Source organism: Podarcis liolepis (assembly GCF_965112155.1).
Source record: "Podarcis liolepis genome assembly, chromosome: 15".
NCBI lineage: Eukaryota > Metazoa > Chordata > Lepidosauria > Squamata > Lacertidae > Podarcis > Podarcis liolepis.
The window spans coordinates 17,792,919-17,805,207 of NC_139566.1; the positions used below are offsets into that span (position 1 = coordinate 17,792,919).

Here is a 12,289-nt window from a genome sequence, read left to right on the forward strand (position 1 = left end):
TAATTTTTTAAAGAAAAATTTGTAGTGATCTGCTGTGGAACGACCCCATTGAAGTAGGTAGCAGCTGTTACCCAGACCTTATTGCTGGTTACAAAGGGCCCCCCATAACAGATCAAGCTTCAGGGCCACAAAATGTAGGCCCCCCACTGCCCACACCCAATGCCAGGTGTGGGGCAGATAAAGACTGCCGCGAAGGATCCATTGGGAGGCTTAAAATTGGCTTCTGATTGTTCCTTGGCAAGAGGGGTGTCTATCTGATGACATTTAAGTCATTAAGGCCCCTTTCCATGTGCTACCAGCACAGGGAGGGTGGCAGCACAAGAACGTGCCTTTTCCGTGGTGGCTCCCTGCTTGTGGAATGGCTCGCCTGCCTTTTATTTGGGCATGGATAAGTTTTGATTTTACTGATTGCCTTTACTGTAACTGGCTAGTATTTTTATTGTGTCTAAGTCACTGTGAGTCATTTCCATGAGTAAAGCTAGCTAAATAAAATAAAATAAAATAAAATAAAATAAAATATCTGGCATCAAATAGAAGCCCTGCTGAAATCTGAGCAATGTAGGAAGATCTTGAAAGGTCCTAGGAAAGCTAGCCAAGAAGGCCAAATCCAGCTCTGGAAGGAAGTTAGGCAGCTGGTATGCCAACAGCATCCCTACTCTGCCTTAGAGGCTCAGTTTCAGGTACTACAAACACTGGAAACAAGGAGACAGCAGGACAAACAACCTAGCAAGGCAGATGGATGTTCAACAGGGAAGAGGGACAACCTCCTCCCCCCCCCCCCCCGCCTTGAATCAAGGAAACGGATGTACACCTCTCCTGACCCAATTGGTTTCTCCCTATGACCTATCCAGGTAGGACCCATACGGCAGACAATAAGAATAAAGGGTTCCAGCTTCAGCAGAAGTTATCTTCTAGGACCCCAAAAGTCCCCTTTTAGAATTAACTCATCCTCCAAAACACGAACGCACACACAGTTAAACTACCCACCTGTGAAGTGACCGTCAAAATAGAAGAGTGTTGTGGCGCCATCCCCCTGGAATTTCCACTCCACACGCCTTGGGGAGCCCTGGTATGCCTTGCAAGGCAGTCGTGCTTCTAAAAAATGTTAAAGGGGAAAAAGAACACGGGTAAGCGGGAAGGCAGAAAAGCATCACATTGGGACACATGGATTACCAGGAGAGTCTGGCACAAATTCCAAGAGAAGAAGCATCATCCAAGCTCCAGGAAGTTGCCTGAGACCTGGGTTGTGGGCACCGAAACAGAATGCCCTTTAAACAGGCCCAGAGCCACTGCACCAAAGCCCCAGGAAACAACTGGCTATAATTTTGGCAAAAGAGGCTTTTCTCATGTACTGCAAAGGTTAGAAGAATGCTTTTTCCAAAAAATGCACTCTCTGTCTCTCCCTCCCTCAAGGACATTCTTTGGGGTATTCTATTTACAGGGCACTTTTGAGATGAAGATTCACTAAATCAATGGCTTCGTATCTGTGGCTCCAGATAAGTAGATGAGGGTAACTATTGGGGACAAGCTGTCATTTGAGGAATGAAAGTTTTGTGAAATCTGAATCCATCATGTAAAATAAAACAGCATGGGCTGTGTTTTGTATCACCACATGCATTAATACTTACTGGAAGGCTCATCTGAATTAGTTTTACACTTTTCCTTTTTTTATCCGTACTTTTTGAAACACAAGGGAGATAGATACCCAAGTGAAATCTGCATACGTAAAATCATACAGTAAAAACATGGCTAAAAATAGACATCAATTAGCCATTGTGGAAAGATAGCAGTTGGCATGGAATTGGCCTAGTAGGAATTGGCCTAATGGAATTGGCTCCCCTAATTAGGCACATACCTAATGAGCATCAGTCATTTTATTATCTTTACCTTAAGGGTATGTTATCCTTTCCTACACAACACACCCCAACACGTATATACCATCGTGTCAAAATATCAGTATCTCTTTCTTAAATAATAATAATAATAAAACCACTATCGGGGGAAGTCAAATTGCTTTTGCCTGTTTTTTGCTGCAACACTTCAGGATTTTAGAAGCAGCTTGTAAAGCATGGAATGGTGAGGGGGAGGGGGACAATGAATGAAGATAAGTGTTAATTACACACTTCAAGAATAAACGAGCACACATGGTTTTGCAAAGGGGTGGGGGGTGCCATTAAGTCCAGGCTCTAAAATTATCCAGCTGACAAAATGAATTGGAGAAGGTGTGGGAGAGAGAGATGGAAAAGAGGAATACAACATTTTTAAGCATTAGGAATTGGGCAGAAGGGGCCGGAGCTCAGAGGCAGAACATCTGCCTTGCATGCAGAAGGTCCTGGGGTTCAATCCCCATGCAAGGCTGTGAATGTCCCATTGCCCCAAACCATTGGAGAGCCACTGCTGCCCATGAGCTAGATGGACCAAGGATCTGACTCATTACAAGGAAGGATGGGCGGGGGGGGGGGGGCTTCCCCTGCCTGACTCAGTATAAAGCAGTTTCCTGTGGGGAGCGAGAAAAGGGTTGTGGGCAAGGAAATCCTGCTGTGGGGTCGTTCCAGAGGAATGGAAGCAAACGGGTGTATTGTTGTGGAAGCAGGGAGCTGAGTTGTGAAGATGTTCCTTGCCATATTTGAATGTTGGGGGCACAGGGGGAGGAGAGGGGGGCACCTTGCCCCACCCTGGCCTTGCAACACAGCCGACTGAAGACACCTCCTTCTGCAAGGATGACTGAAAAGCTCTTGCAGAGGGGAAGAAGGGCTGAAGGCAGGAACCGGGGCCTGAGCAATTCAGCAGAACTTTTGCAAGTGAGGCAGGACCAGGGCGGTATCTGGTCTCCACTTCAGGCAGCAAAATGTCTTGGGCTGGCACCTGACACAGGACAGCCTTCCCAAGCCTAGCAACCATCAGATGTTTTGGATTCCAACCCCTCAGCCTCCACGGCCATTTTGTACCAAACTCCCATCAGCCCTAGCTGGAAGCCATAAGCCCAACCGGCATGATGCTGGGGCTGATGGGCGTTGTAGTCCAACACGTCTGGAGGGGGAAAGCTGCTGCCGGGTCCGACCAAAAGAGCACAGAAACCCTTCGTTGCAAGAGAAGACAGCCATCGTTTTCGGGACTTACCGCTGTTCTCAGGAACTTGAACGAGTGTCTCCTGGCTTGACTGGCCTGATATCAAGGACCCTGTAGCAAAGAGGAAATTTCAAAGTTATCAAGGCCCTGTCTGCACTATCCATTTAAAGCTGTATCGTGCCACTTTAAAGCTTCATGGCTTCCACCAACTATTCCCCGGAGCTGTAGTTTGTTAAGGGCGCTGGGAGGTGTTCAGATACCCCTCTTCCCTTCTCAGAGCTACGGCTCCAGAGTTGCCTGCAAAGGGGGACTGACTGTTAAATCGCTCTGCGAATTGTAGCTCTGTGAGGGCAACAGGGGGTCTCCTAACAACTCTCAGCACCCTGAACACACTACAGCTCCCAGGACTGTTTGGTGGGGAGCCATGGCTGTTCAAAGTGGCATGCTATTGCTCTCAATGTACTAAGAGAGGATTTCCCTTCAGTATTTGAAGACAACAGCAAGCAGCTTAAAGACTAAGTCAGCTTTCCCCCCAACTTGGCACCTCCCATATGCTTTCGAACTACAGCTCCCACCATCCCAGTGGTCATGCTGGCAGGGGCTGATGGGAGCTGGAGTTCATGATGTGGATAGCCCTTTGATGGGGAACGCTGGATTGAACCTCCCCGGTCTGATCGACCCAGGTTCTCGTGGTCAGCTGGCGTACCCTCCACTGCCCCCCAAAGCATGCAGACATTTCCTAAACAAAATAGGTTGGGAGGAGGGAAGAGGGAAGGCTTAGGAAGACATTAGGAAGAACTTTTGGAGGGCAAGAGCTGTCTGTTAGTGGAACAGACAAGCTTCTAAGGTGGTGGACTCTCCTTCGCTGGAGGTTTTTAAGCAGAGGTTGGGTGGCCATCTGTCTTGGATGAGATTCCTGCATTGCAGGGAGCAGGACTAGATGACCCTGGGGGGTCCCTTCCAACTCTACGATTTTACAACTTCCTTGCATACACACAAGACAGTCCCCAGCCTTACTCAGGCAGAGAAAAATTACTTTTGCCTACAGGAAGAATAGAGCAGTAAATACTATGACTCAGGGTTTAGTACCGCAACATGAGCTTGGCACAGGTGGGCGGAATCTGAAGTGGGAAGGAAAGGAGAGAGAAAAGGCGAAACCTGATGCAAACGCGTGTTTGATGAAGGAGTGTTCAGTGAAAACAGAAACAGCCCCCGTATGACCAGGTCTCTCGATCCTGTGTGATGCTGGGAAGATTGCTGGGACATGGGCACACCCCTCCCCCTGCCCTGCTACAGGTACATTTATTTCTATTAGGGCAGCTTTCACCAAGCTGGCGCTCTCGGGACATTCTGGACCACAACCCCCCTTCACACAGTGCATCGTTAAACTATGGAACTCCCTGCCACAGGAGGCAGTGATGGCCACCAACCTGGGTGGGTTTAAAAGAGGACCGGGCAAATTCACAGAGGAGAAGGCTACTAGCTATGATGGCTACGCTTTGCCTTCACAGTTGGGAGCATTGAACGTTTCTGAATGCCTGTCACTGGAGGGCTCTTGTGCTTGGATCCTGCTCGGGGGTTTTCACACAATGGGCATCTGGTTGGCCACTGTGAGAACAGGATGCTGGAGGAGATGGACCACTGGCCTCTGCTTGGGTTCTTATGTAGTGCATAAGAGCTACATATTGTAGATGTCAAAGGCCAACGTTCATCATCATCATCATCACTTTTAATTTGTATTTTAACCCTTTCTATCTTACAATACTCAAGGCGGTTTACAAGCTGAAGAAACAAAAAATGTACAACTTATAACAATCTAATGCAATACAAAAATGTGATTATAAAACTTTAAAATAGGCAACCTACATCAAAAAAGTAACATTCAACAATCATTAGAAAAGTATTAAATAATAATAACATATAAAAGTTAAACAGAAATCCACTCAACAGTTACAATAAATAATTTCTAAACTATAATCAATAAAACAATGGCAAGCCACAGTACATAAAATGATAAGGTTCATCTAGGTTCAACCTCCAAACACTCTCTAATTGACAGGGTGCTCCAACAAACCAGTTCTCTCACTCTGCACCTTCTGTTCAAAAGCATTGCAGAGCCTTCGCACTGGTTCATGTAAGGTAAAAAGGTAAAGGACCCCTGGATGGTTAAGTCCAGCCAAAGGCGACTATGGGGTTGTGGCACTCATCTTGCTTTCAGGCAGAAGGAGCCGGTGTTTGTCCACAGACAGCTTTCCGAGTCACGTGGCCAGCATGACTAAACTGCTTCTCGCGCAACGGGACACTGTGACAGAAACCAGAGCACATGGAAACGCCATTTACCTTCCCGCTACAGCGGTACCTATTTATCTACTTGCCCTGGCATGCTTTCGAACTGCTAGGTTGGCAGGAGCAGGGACTGAGCAACGGGAGCTCACCCCATTGCAAGGATTTGAACCGCCGACCTTTGGATCGGCAAGCCCAAGAGGCTCAGTGGTTTAGACCTTCTCTCAAGCATGAATATGCCAGCCACTGCTCACTTCCAGAAAGTGGGTGGGATGGGACTTTAAAAACAGCAATAACTTGCCAACGGGAAGGAGAGGCTCCCACACAAAGGGCCATGGATGGAGCAGAAAGAGGAGTCAGGAGGAGGTTAACTGGTCTTCAACCCACCTGGTGGAATTTCTGGCTTTGCTAGTTTCAGCTTCACTCCCCCTGCCCCTGGGCACCCACGCACTCATTACTCACTTCACTTCCGTGTCAGAAGAAACTGACTCAAACCATTGGCTCTGCAGAATGACCTCATTTCCATCCTCAGCTGCTTTTATCAGGTAATTTAGCTGGCAGGCAGTAATTCCCAAGCCAAATGCACCCATGCCCCACCCCTGGCCCATGAAAGTGCTCAGTTCTAGGTAAACATTGTTGTTTTAACAGTTTTCCGGGTAGGGGGAGGAATGTAACAGAGTTTGCATTTTTCAAATAAATAAGAGATTAGATAGCACAGGGGGGGAAATAAAAGCAGCAAAACACATAATGAAACGAGTGTTTTACAGGATTTACAGAAGCAGTCTTGGTTTCTGATTTGATCCCGGAAGCCTCCTTTTCCTTAGGACATCCCTATCTTCACCAGAGAAATGTTGCAGGGTATGGAGTTATGCAACCCCCCTGAGCCAAGGGAGAGAAGTAACTGTATCTTTAGAAGACATCTGAAGGCAGCCCTGTATAGGGAAGTTTTTCAATGTTTAATGTTTTACTATGCTTGAGAGACAGAGACAGAGACAGAGAGAGAACCGCCCAGAGTGGCTGGGGCAACCCAGTCAGATGGGTGGTGTATAAATAATTAAATTTATTAAATTATTAAATTATTACTATTATTATGGTGTTGGAGGAGACTCTTGAGAGTCCCATGGACTGCAAGAAGATCAAACCTCTTCATTCTTAAGGAAATCAGCCCTGAGTGCCACTGGAAGGACAGATCGTGAAGCTGAGGCGCCAATACTTTGGCCACCTCATGAGAAGAGAAGACTCCCTGGAAAAGACCCTGATGTTGGGAAAGATGGAGGGCACAAGGAGAAGGGCACGACAGAGAACGAGATGGTTGGACAGTGTTGTCGAAGCTACCAGCATGAGTTTGACCAAACTGCGGGAGGCAGGGGAAGACAGGAGTGCCTGGCGTGCTCTGGTCCATGGGGTCACGAAGAGTTGGACACGACTAAACGACTAAACAACAACAATGGGATAGGACATCCTTATTTTCATTGGAAGAATGTTGCAGGGTTTCTTATTCACCTAATAAATTAAATCCCACTAAATGGCATTAGAAACGTTCTTGGTCTTCCTTACCCTAAGAAACACACAACACTCTTGGTTTTTAAAATATTTTGCTCTGTTGATTGTACCCAGGTATCCTGCTCAGGATTTCTGTTGGTTTTTTGGGGTTTTTTGCAGGTGTGTGTGTGTAAATTTAAAAATGTAACAAGAATTGGCTGGCAGAACTGCCTCGCATTTGTTTTATAGGGGTGGGCTGTACATCTTTTAGAAACAGATGCATTGCTCATTCAGGAAACATGAGCAAAAGGTCCTTTGGTTCTAAGGCAAGCAAATGGCACACAATAGAGACCCTGTTCTCCAAAAGCAAACGTTCTTAACAGAATAAAGAAGTCAGTGGACAACCAGTGAATCTCTGTTGCCATTTGAAGGGCACACACATTCACGGCCTTGTTAACTCTGCCTGATGCTTTAGTTCTAAAAGCGGGAGGGGGAGGGCTTCTGGCAAAACAAGGTCCAAAAAAAGTGTAATCTATTCCATAGATAAAATTATCTCTGTACTGCCACAAATGCAAACACGTATTTCCAGGGGAGAATCTGCAGGCAGGAGCCTGTAACCCCTTCGCTCATTGAGGGGTCCCAAACAAAGTGGAGAGAAGCTAGACTGCATCATTTTAAGGAAACCACAGGCTGGTGACTGGGGATTCCAGCAAAGAATGATGTGCAGCACTTTCTCGTGACTCAGCACCCCACAAACAGCCACACCTGAACTGCCCAGGGATTCAGAGGGTGCCAATTTCAGTTTTGAAACTGGTGGTCCCACCACGATTCCAGAAACAAGAAGCTGGACCATGTTGCTCTAAATCCACCCATCCCTACCAGAAATTGTTTCCCTTGCTTCAAAAGTCACTGCGGTGTTGCAGTTGGCCCGGGATCTGCAAGGCCAGGGTTCAATCCCTACTCAGCCATGAAGCTCACTGGGTGACCTTTCGGCAGTCGCTATCTCTCAGTCAAACCTGCCGGGGAAAAATGGTTTGTGGGAGGACCCTTTCGGTACCTGGAGGAAAGGTGGAATGTAGATGTGATAGGAAATAAGTTTAAAATCATGTCAAGTCAGTTGCAGCACATAAACAACTCTGCGTCCATCTGAGCTGCAAAACATCTAAGCTGCAAGACGACTTTTGGAAGTGATCTGTGGCACTAGTTCTGGACCTTAAGCCCTAGAAGGGGATTTTATGATACAGAAGCTATTTCCCTGCAGCTGCTTAACTTTGGACCTGGCCACTGTGGAGGAAGAGGCAGAAAAGAGCTACCTATTAACTCACAAGATTGTGAAACAGGAGCCTCTGGAAGCCAGGACTGTCACTCAGTAAATCACAATCCGCACCTACAGTTTGCTGCTGCTTTTCTGCAAGGGGAGGGCACACACAAAGGCCTGTTGCAAACTTGCAAATTCACTGGGGCAGGTGTAAAAAAGCCCAGCTTGGAGAATCAACATCAGATATTAGCGCAGAGATTAAACTGAGAGACAACCACAAGGATTATACCACCTAAGTTGAAATCCTACAGTCAAATATTTGAATATGGCTTGCAGCTTGCTCCTTTCATCTATCTAGGGTTAAGGGGAAGGGAGGAATTTGGGGTGAGGCACAAGTTCAGTAGTAAGAGAACTTGCTTTGTTCCAGATACTGTCAGCAGCATCTCCAGCTAAAAAGGTCTCTGGTAAAAAGTTCAGCAAAGCAACTTTGGAAGAGCTGCCATGTTATTAGAGACAGTGACCTGGTTCACAGGTAATGCCAAGCCAAATTATGGCTTAATATGAACAAGCAAGCGTGGGGGATCCCAGAAAAAAGTTTGCAGCTGCTTTGCTCCTCATCTCTCATAGTAGGAGAGTAGCCCATGGGTTGACAACATTTGAGGCCGGGCTACTCTATTTTTGAGCCTTTGGATCTGCTTAAAATGGGACAGCCGAGTCACTGTACCTCCAGAGTCAATGCCTGTACTCATCCTGAGGAAAAAACCGAACTACGGAACTCCCTGTCACAAAGAAATAGCTGTGGCGAAAGAACTGAGATATTTCCAAAGAGGGATGAGGCATAGAAAACTATGTCAGTAACTGGCTTTACATCAACTCATGGGATGGGAGTACATTTTTTACCTACAGCTCCTCTGATGGCTGGGAGCTGTGGTTTAAAGCATCTGAAGGGAAGCATTCGAAATTTGCCAGGCGCCATTTTGCACCTGGCTATCGACCACTTGTGACGTAGGGAAGATGCCCAGGCACAAGGATGGTGCCTAATGCCTCCACCATCTGGAGGTGGATCCTTGGATCTTGTCTGTTTTCACATAGTAACAACACATCCTGTAGAATTCCATCAATGGCATTTTATCTGCACAACCATAACGAATTTCAGGAACCAGAAAGCCCTATTGAAAAACACAACTTTTGAGCCGTTTGGTCCCAAAATGGCAACTAGACATTCCGTTTTGGAGACTATAACCCTGGTTTAAGGAGCCATTTGGCACCTAGCTTATACAGTATAGCTGAGTTTCTAACATTGATGCAGGGTGTCAGGTGGATAAAGGCCGACTTAAGGTCTTGTCAGCCATCTTGAAGCAGCATTTCCCCCAAAGAGGCAAAGTATAACTATTTTAGAATAGAAAAAAAAATGTCGTTGAAACAAAAAATGCGTTCTCTTTGTACTTGGCTAATAGGAAATATAGACCACTTCATTTAGTGTACATTTGTAGCTGTCAGCAGGCGGTCAGCTGGAAACTGGATGGTAATCCCTATGGTAGGGCTTTGATTTACCTCAGGGATGAAGACCAGCATGGTCAGGAATGATGGGAGATGGAATCCAGCAAGACCCCATAGGTTCCTCATTAACCATCTTTGCTGCCCTACAAACCCTTCCTTTACAGAGCTGAATATTTTTAAATTAGTGATGACCAAAACAGCAAAAAAATGAGGCAATCCTGGTGCCCTGACAGGACTTCTTGGAGTACTCGTTTAAGTCTTCAAAACCAGTTTCCCCAGAGTTTAAAACTCGTTCCAACAGCGACTTTATAGAGTCGCACCCTCATGCTTTCATGGCATTAGAAGCACTGAGAGTCACCAAGGTTTGGAAAAGGTTTTACTCCGCCTTTCATAGTCAATTAAAGTGCTTTTGATTTTGGGTCGTGGCATGAAACTCCCAGCCTGGGTTTTAAAGCCGAGTCACAGTAAGCCTGACTGCTTTGCTCGATGCCCTGGGCAATAAAAGGCATGGGGAATGTATGAGGCTCTGGGGTAGGGCAGATCTGCTTTGGATGCGGACGGCTCTGGGTTCAATTATCATTAAACACATTTTTGTGCAGATGCGGCACCCCCAGAACATAATCACCCCCCCCAGATGCGATCATACGGTACTCAATACCCATTAAAAGCACCAGCAAACAGCACAAACAACTCTGAATCCAAATGGGAAGGAAGGATCCCTAAAGGGAAGGGAGGAACATAAACAATGTTAACACAGCTGGATGGTCCCTTGGCTACTAAGGCCAGATCCAGTGGAAGATCAGTCAGCTAGCTAGCCAGCCCTTAAACAAATTTGAAGTGGAGGGGGGGATACACCTGAGGCTATTTAGTTAGGGGGGAAATGGAGACAATAGAAGACCTTTTTTGAAAGAGAGATATTTTTATTCCTTAAATCACATCCACACCATACATTTAAAACACATAGCCCCTGCCCACCCCCCAGCAAGAATCCTGGAAACTGTAGTTTTTAAAAGACGCTTCAAATCGTAGCTCTGTGAGAGGTAAGCTACAGCTCTCAGGATTCTTAAGAAGCCATGTGCTTTAAACATACAGTGGTACCTCAGGTTAAGTACTTAATTCGTTCCGGAGGTCTGTTCTTAAACTGAAACTGTTCTTAACCTGAAGCACCACTTTAGCTAATGGGGCCTCCCACTGCCGCCGCGCCGCCAGAGCACAATTTTTGTTTTCATCCTGAAGCAAAGTTCTTAACCCGAGGTACTATTTCTGGGTTTGCGGAGTCTGTAACCTGAAGCGTATGTAACCTGAGGTACCACTGTACAGTGTGGATGTGCCCACAGAAGGAGCTGCAATTCCCAGAGTGGGTTAGCAATCAATCCCTCCTCCAAGGGAACACTGGGAACTGTAGCGCTGGGAGGGGAACAACCCTCAGCAAACTTAACAAACTACATTTCTTAAGGTTCTTTGTGTTTAAAGTGACATGATACTGTTCTAGAAATTTATAGTGCAGGATGCTGTATTGCAGCGATGTTCGCGGTCAGCCACGATCGACAGGTAGATCTCCTGTATGTCCCTAGTAGATGGCGCATTATTCGTGGTTGATCGTGGGTAAGTAATGTCCCCGCCTCCTGCGAAGTATTAGGAATGCGGAAGTAATGCTTGCTGTCGTGCTGTGTGCAATAGGGATCGTTGCTGTTTGTGGTGAGCGTATTTTCTCATTCTCCCCCCCCCCCCCAGCTCAACAACTCTGGGCGATCCTCCCTAAGAAACACACGCTCCTCCTCCCTCCAATGACAATGGGTAGATCACTGCCAGTTATTTTATACTGGGAGTAGATCGCAGTCTCTTGGGAGTTGGATGTACTTTATTGGATAGGTCGGATGGGCTGTCTAGGATGATGGTCCAACACTGGCAAGACCAGCTCAAATATTTGATCAGTGATACAGCCCACAATGAGAGAGAGGGGGGGGAGGGAGGGAGGGGGAAAGAGATCCTTCTCTGTGTAAAAAACAACCCTCTCCAGACTCAATTGCAACAGAGGAGCTTGGTAGATAATTAATCCACGGTGTTAAACAGTCCAACCCAGGCTATTTATTTATTTAAAATATATCCAACCTCTTGGACCAGCAAGGAAGAAGAAGAGGAGTAAGGCTGAGGAGAGTCAAGATCCGGTAAATGCAACTCCTCTAGGAGGAAACGCTGCTGTATTTGGGACTTTTTAGTTTAGAGAAATGGCGAGTTAGAAGTGACGTTTATAAAATTATCACAACATTGAGAAATTGAAGAAAAGTGTTTCTCTCTCTGTGAACGTCCAATGAAGCTGAATGCTGGAAGATTCAGGACGGAATAACGTAATTCTATGAAACTCACTTCCGCAGGAGGCAGTGATGGCCGCCAACCTGGATGGATCTAGAAGAGGATTGCACAAATTCATGGAGAGGAGAGGAGAGGAGAGGAGAGGAGAGGAAAGGGCTATCAATGGCTACTAGACACAATGGCCAGGCTCTGCCTCCACGGCTGGAGCCAAGCAAGACTTCTGAGTCCCAGTTGCTGGAAACGGCATGACAGGGTATTTGCTCTTGTGCTTGGGCCCTGTTTGTGGGACAAACAGGTCCCACTGAGGCATCTGGTGGACCACTGTGAGAACAGGATGCTGGCTAGATGGGCCACTGGCCTCATCTAGCAGCCTCTTCTTATATT

The 12,289-nt window shown here is 46.5% G+C and overlaps 1 protein-coding gene and 1 long non-coding RNA gene across 3 annotated transcripts in view; both read right to left on the bottom strand.

The window, feature by feature from the left end:
• Positions 1-12,289, bottom strand: part of LOC310694754 — a 75,691-nt gene that overhangs the window by 21,189 nt on the left and 42,213 nt on the right. The gene's annotated exons all lie outside the window — the stretch shown is intronic.
• The window catches only part of F11R (F11 receptor), a 30,631-nt gene that overhangs the window by 13,371 nt on the left and 4,971 nt on the right, over positions 1-12,289 (bottom strand). For both annotated transcript variants that reach the window (XR_014519803.1, XM_083478137.1), the window contains exons 2-3: positions 3,121-3,180; positions 988-1,095 (exon numbers count right to left, since the gene is read on the bottom strand). Coding sequence is in view for 1 of the 2 variants with exons in the window: in XM_083478137.1 (XP_083334263.1) it covers positions 988-1,095; positions 3,121-3,180 (168 nt within the window). In the remaining variant the exon portion in view is untranslated. The remainder of the gene's footprint in view (positions 1-987; positions 1,096-3,120; positions 3,181-12,289) is intronic.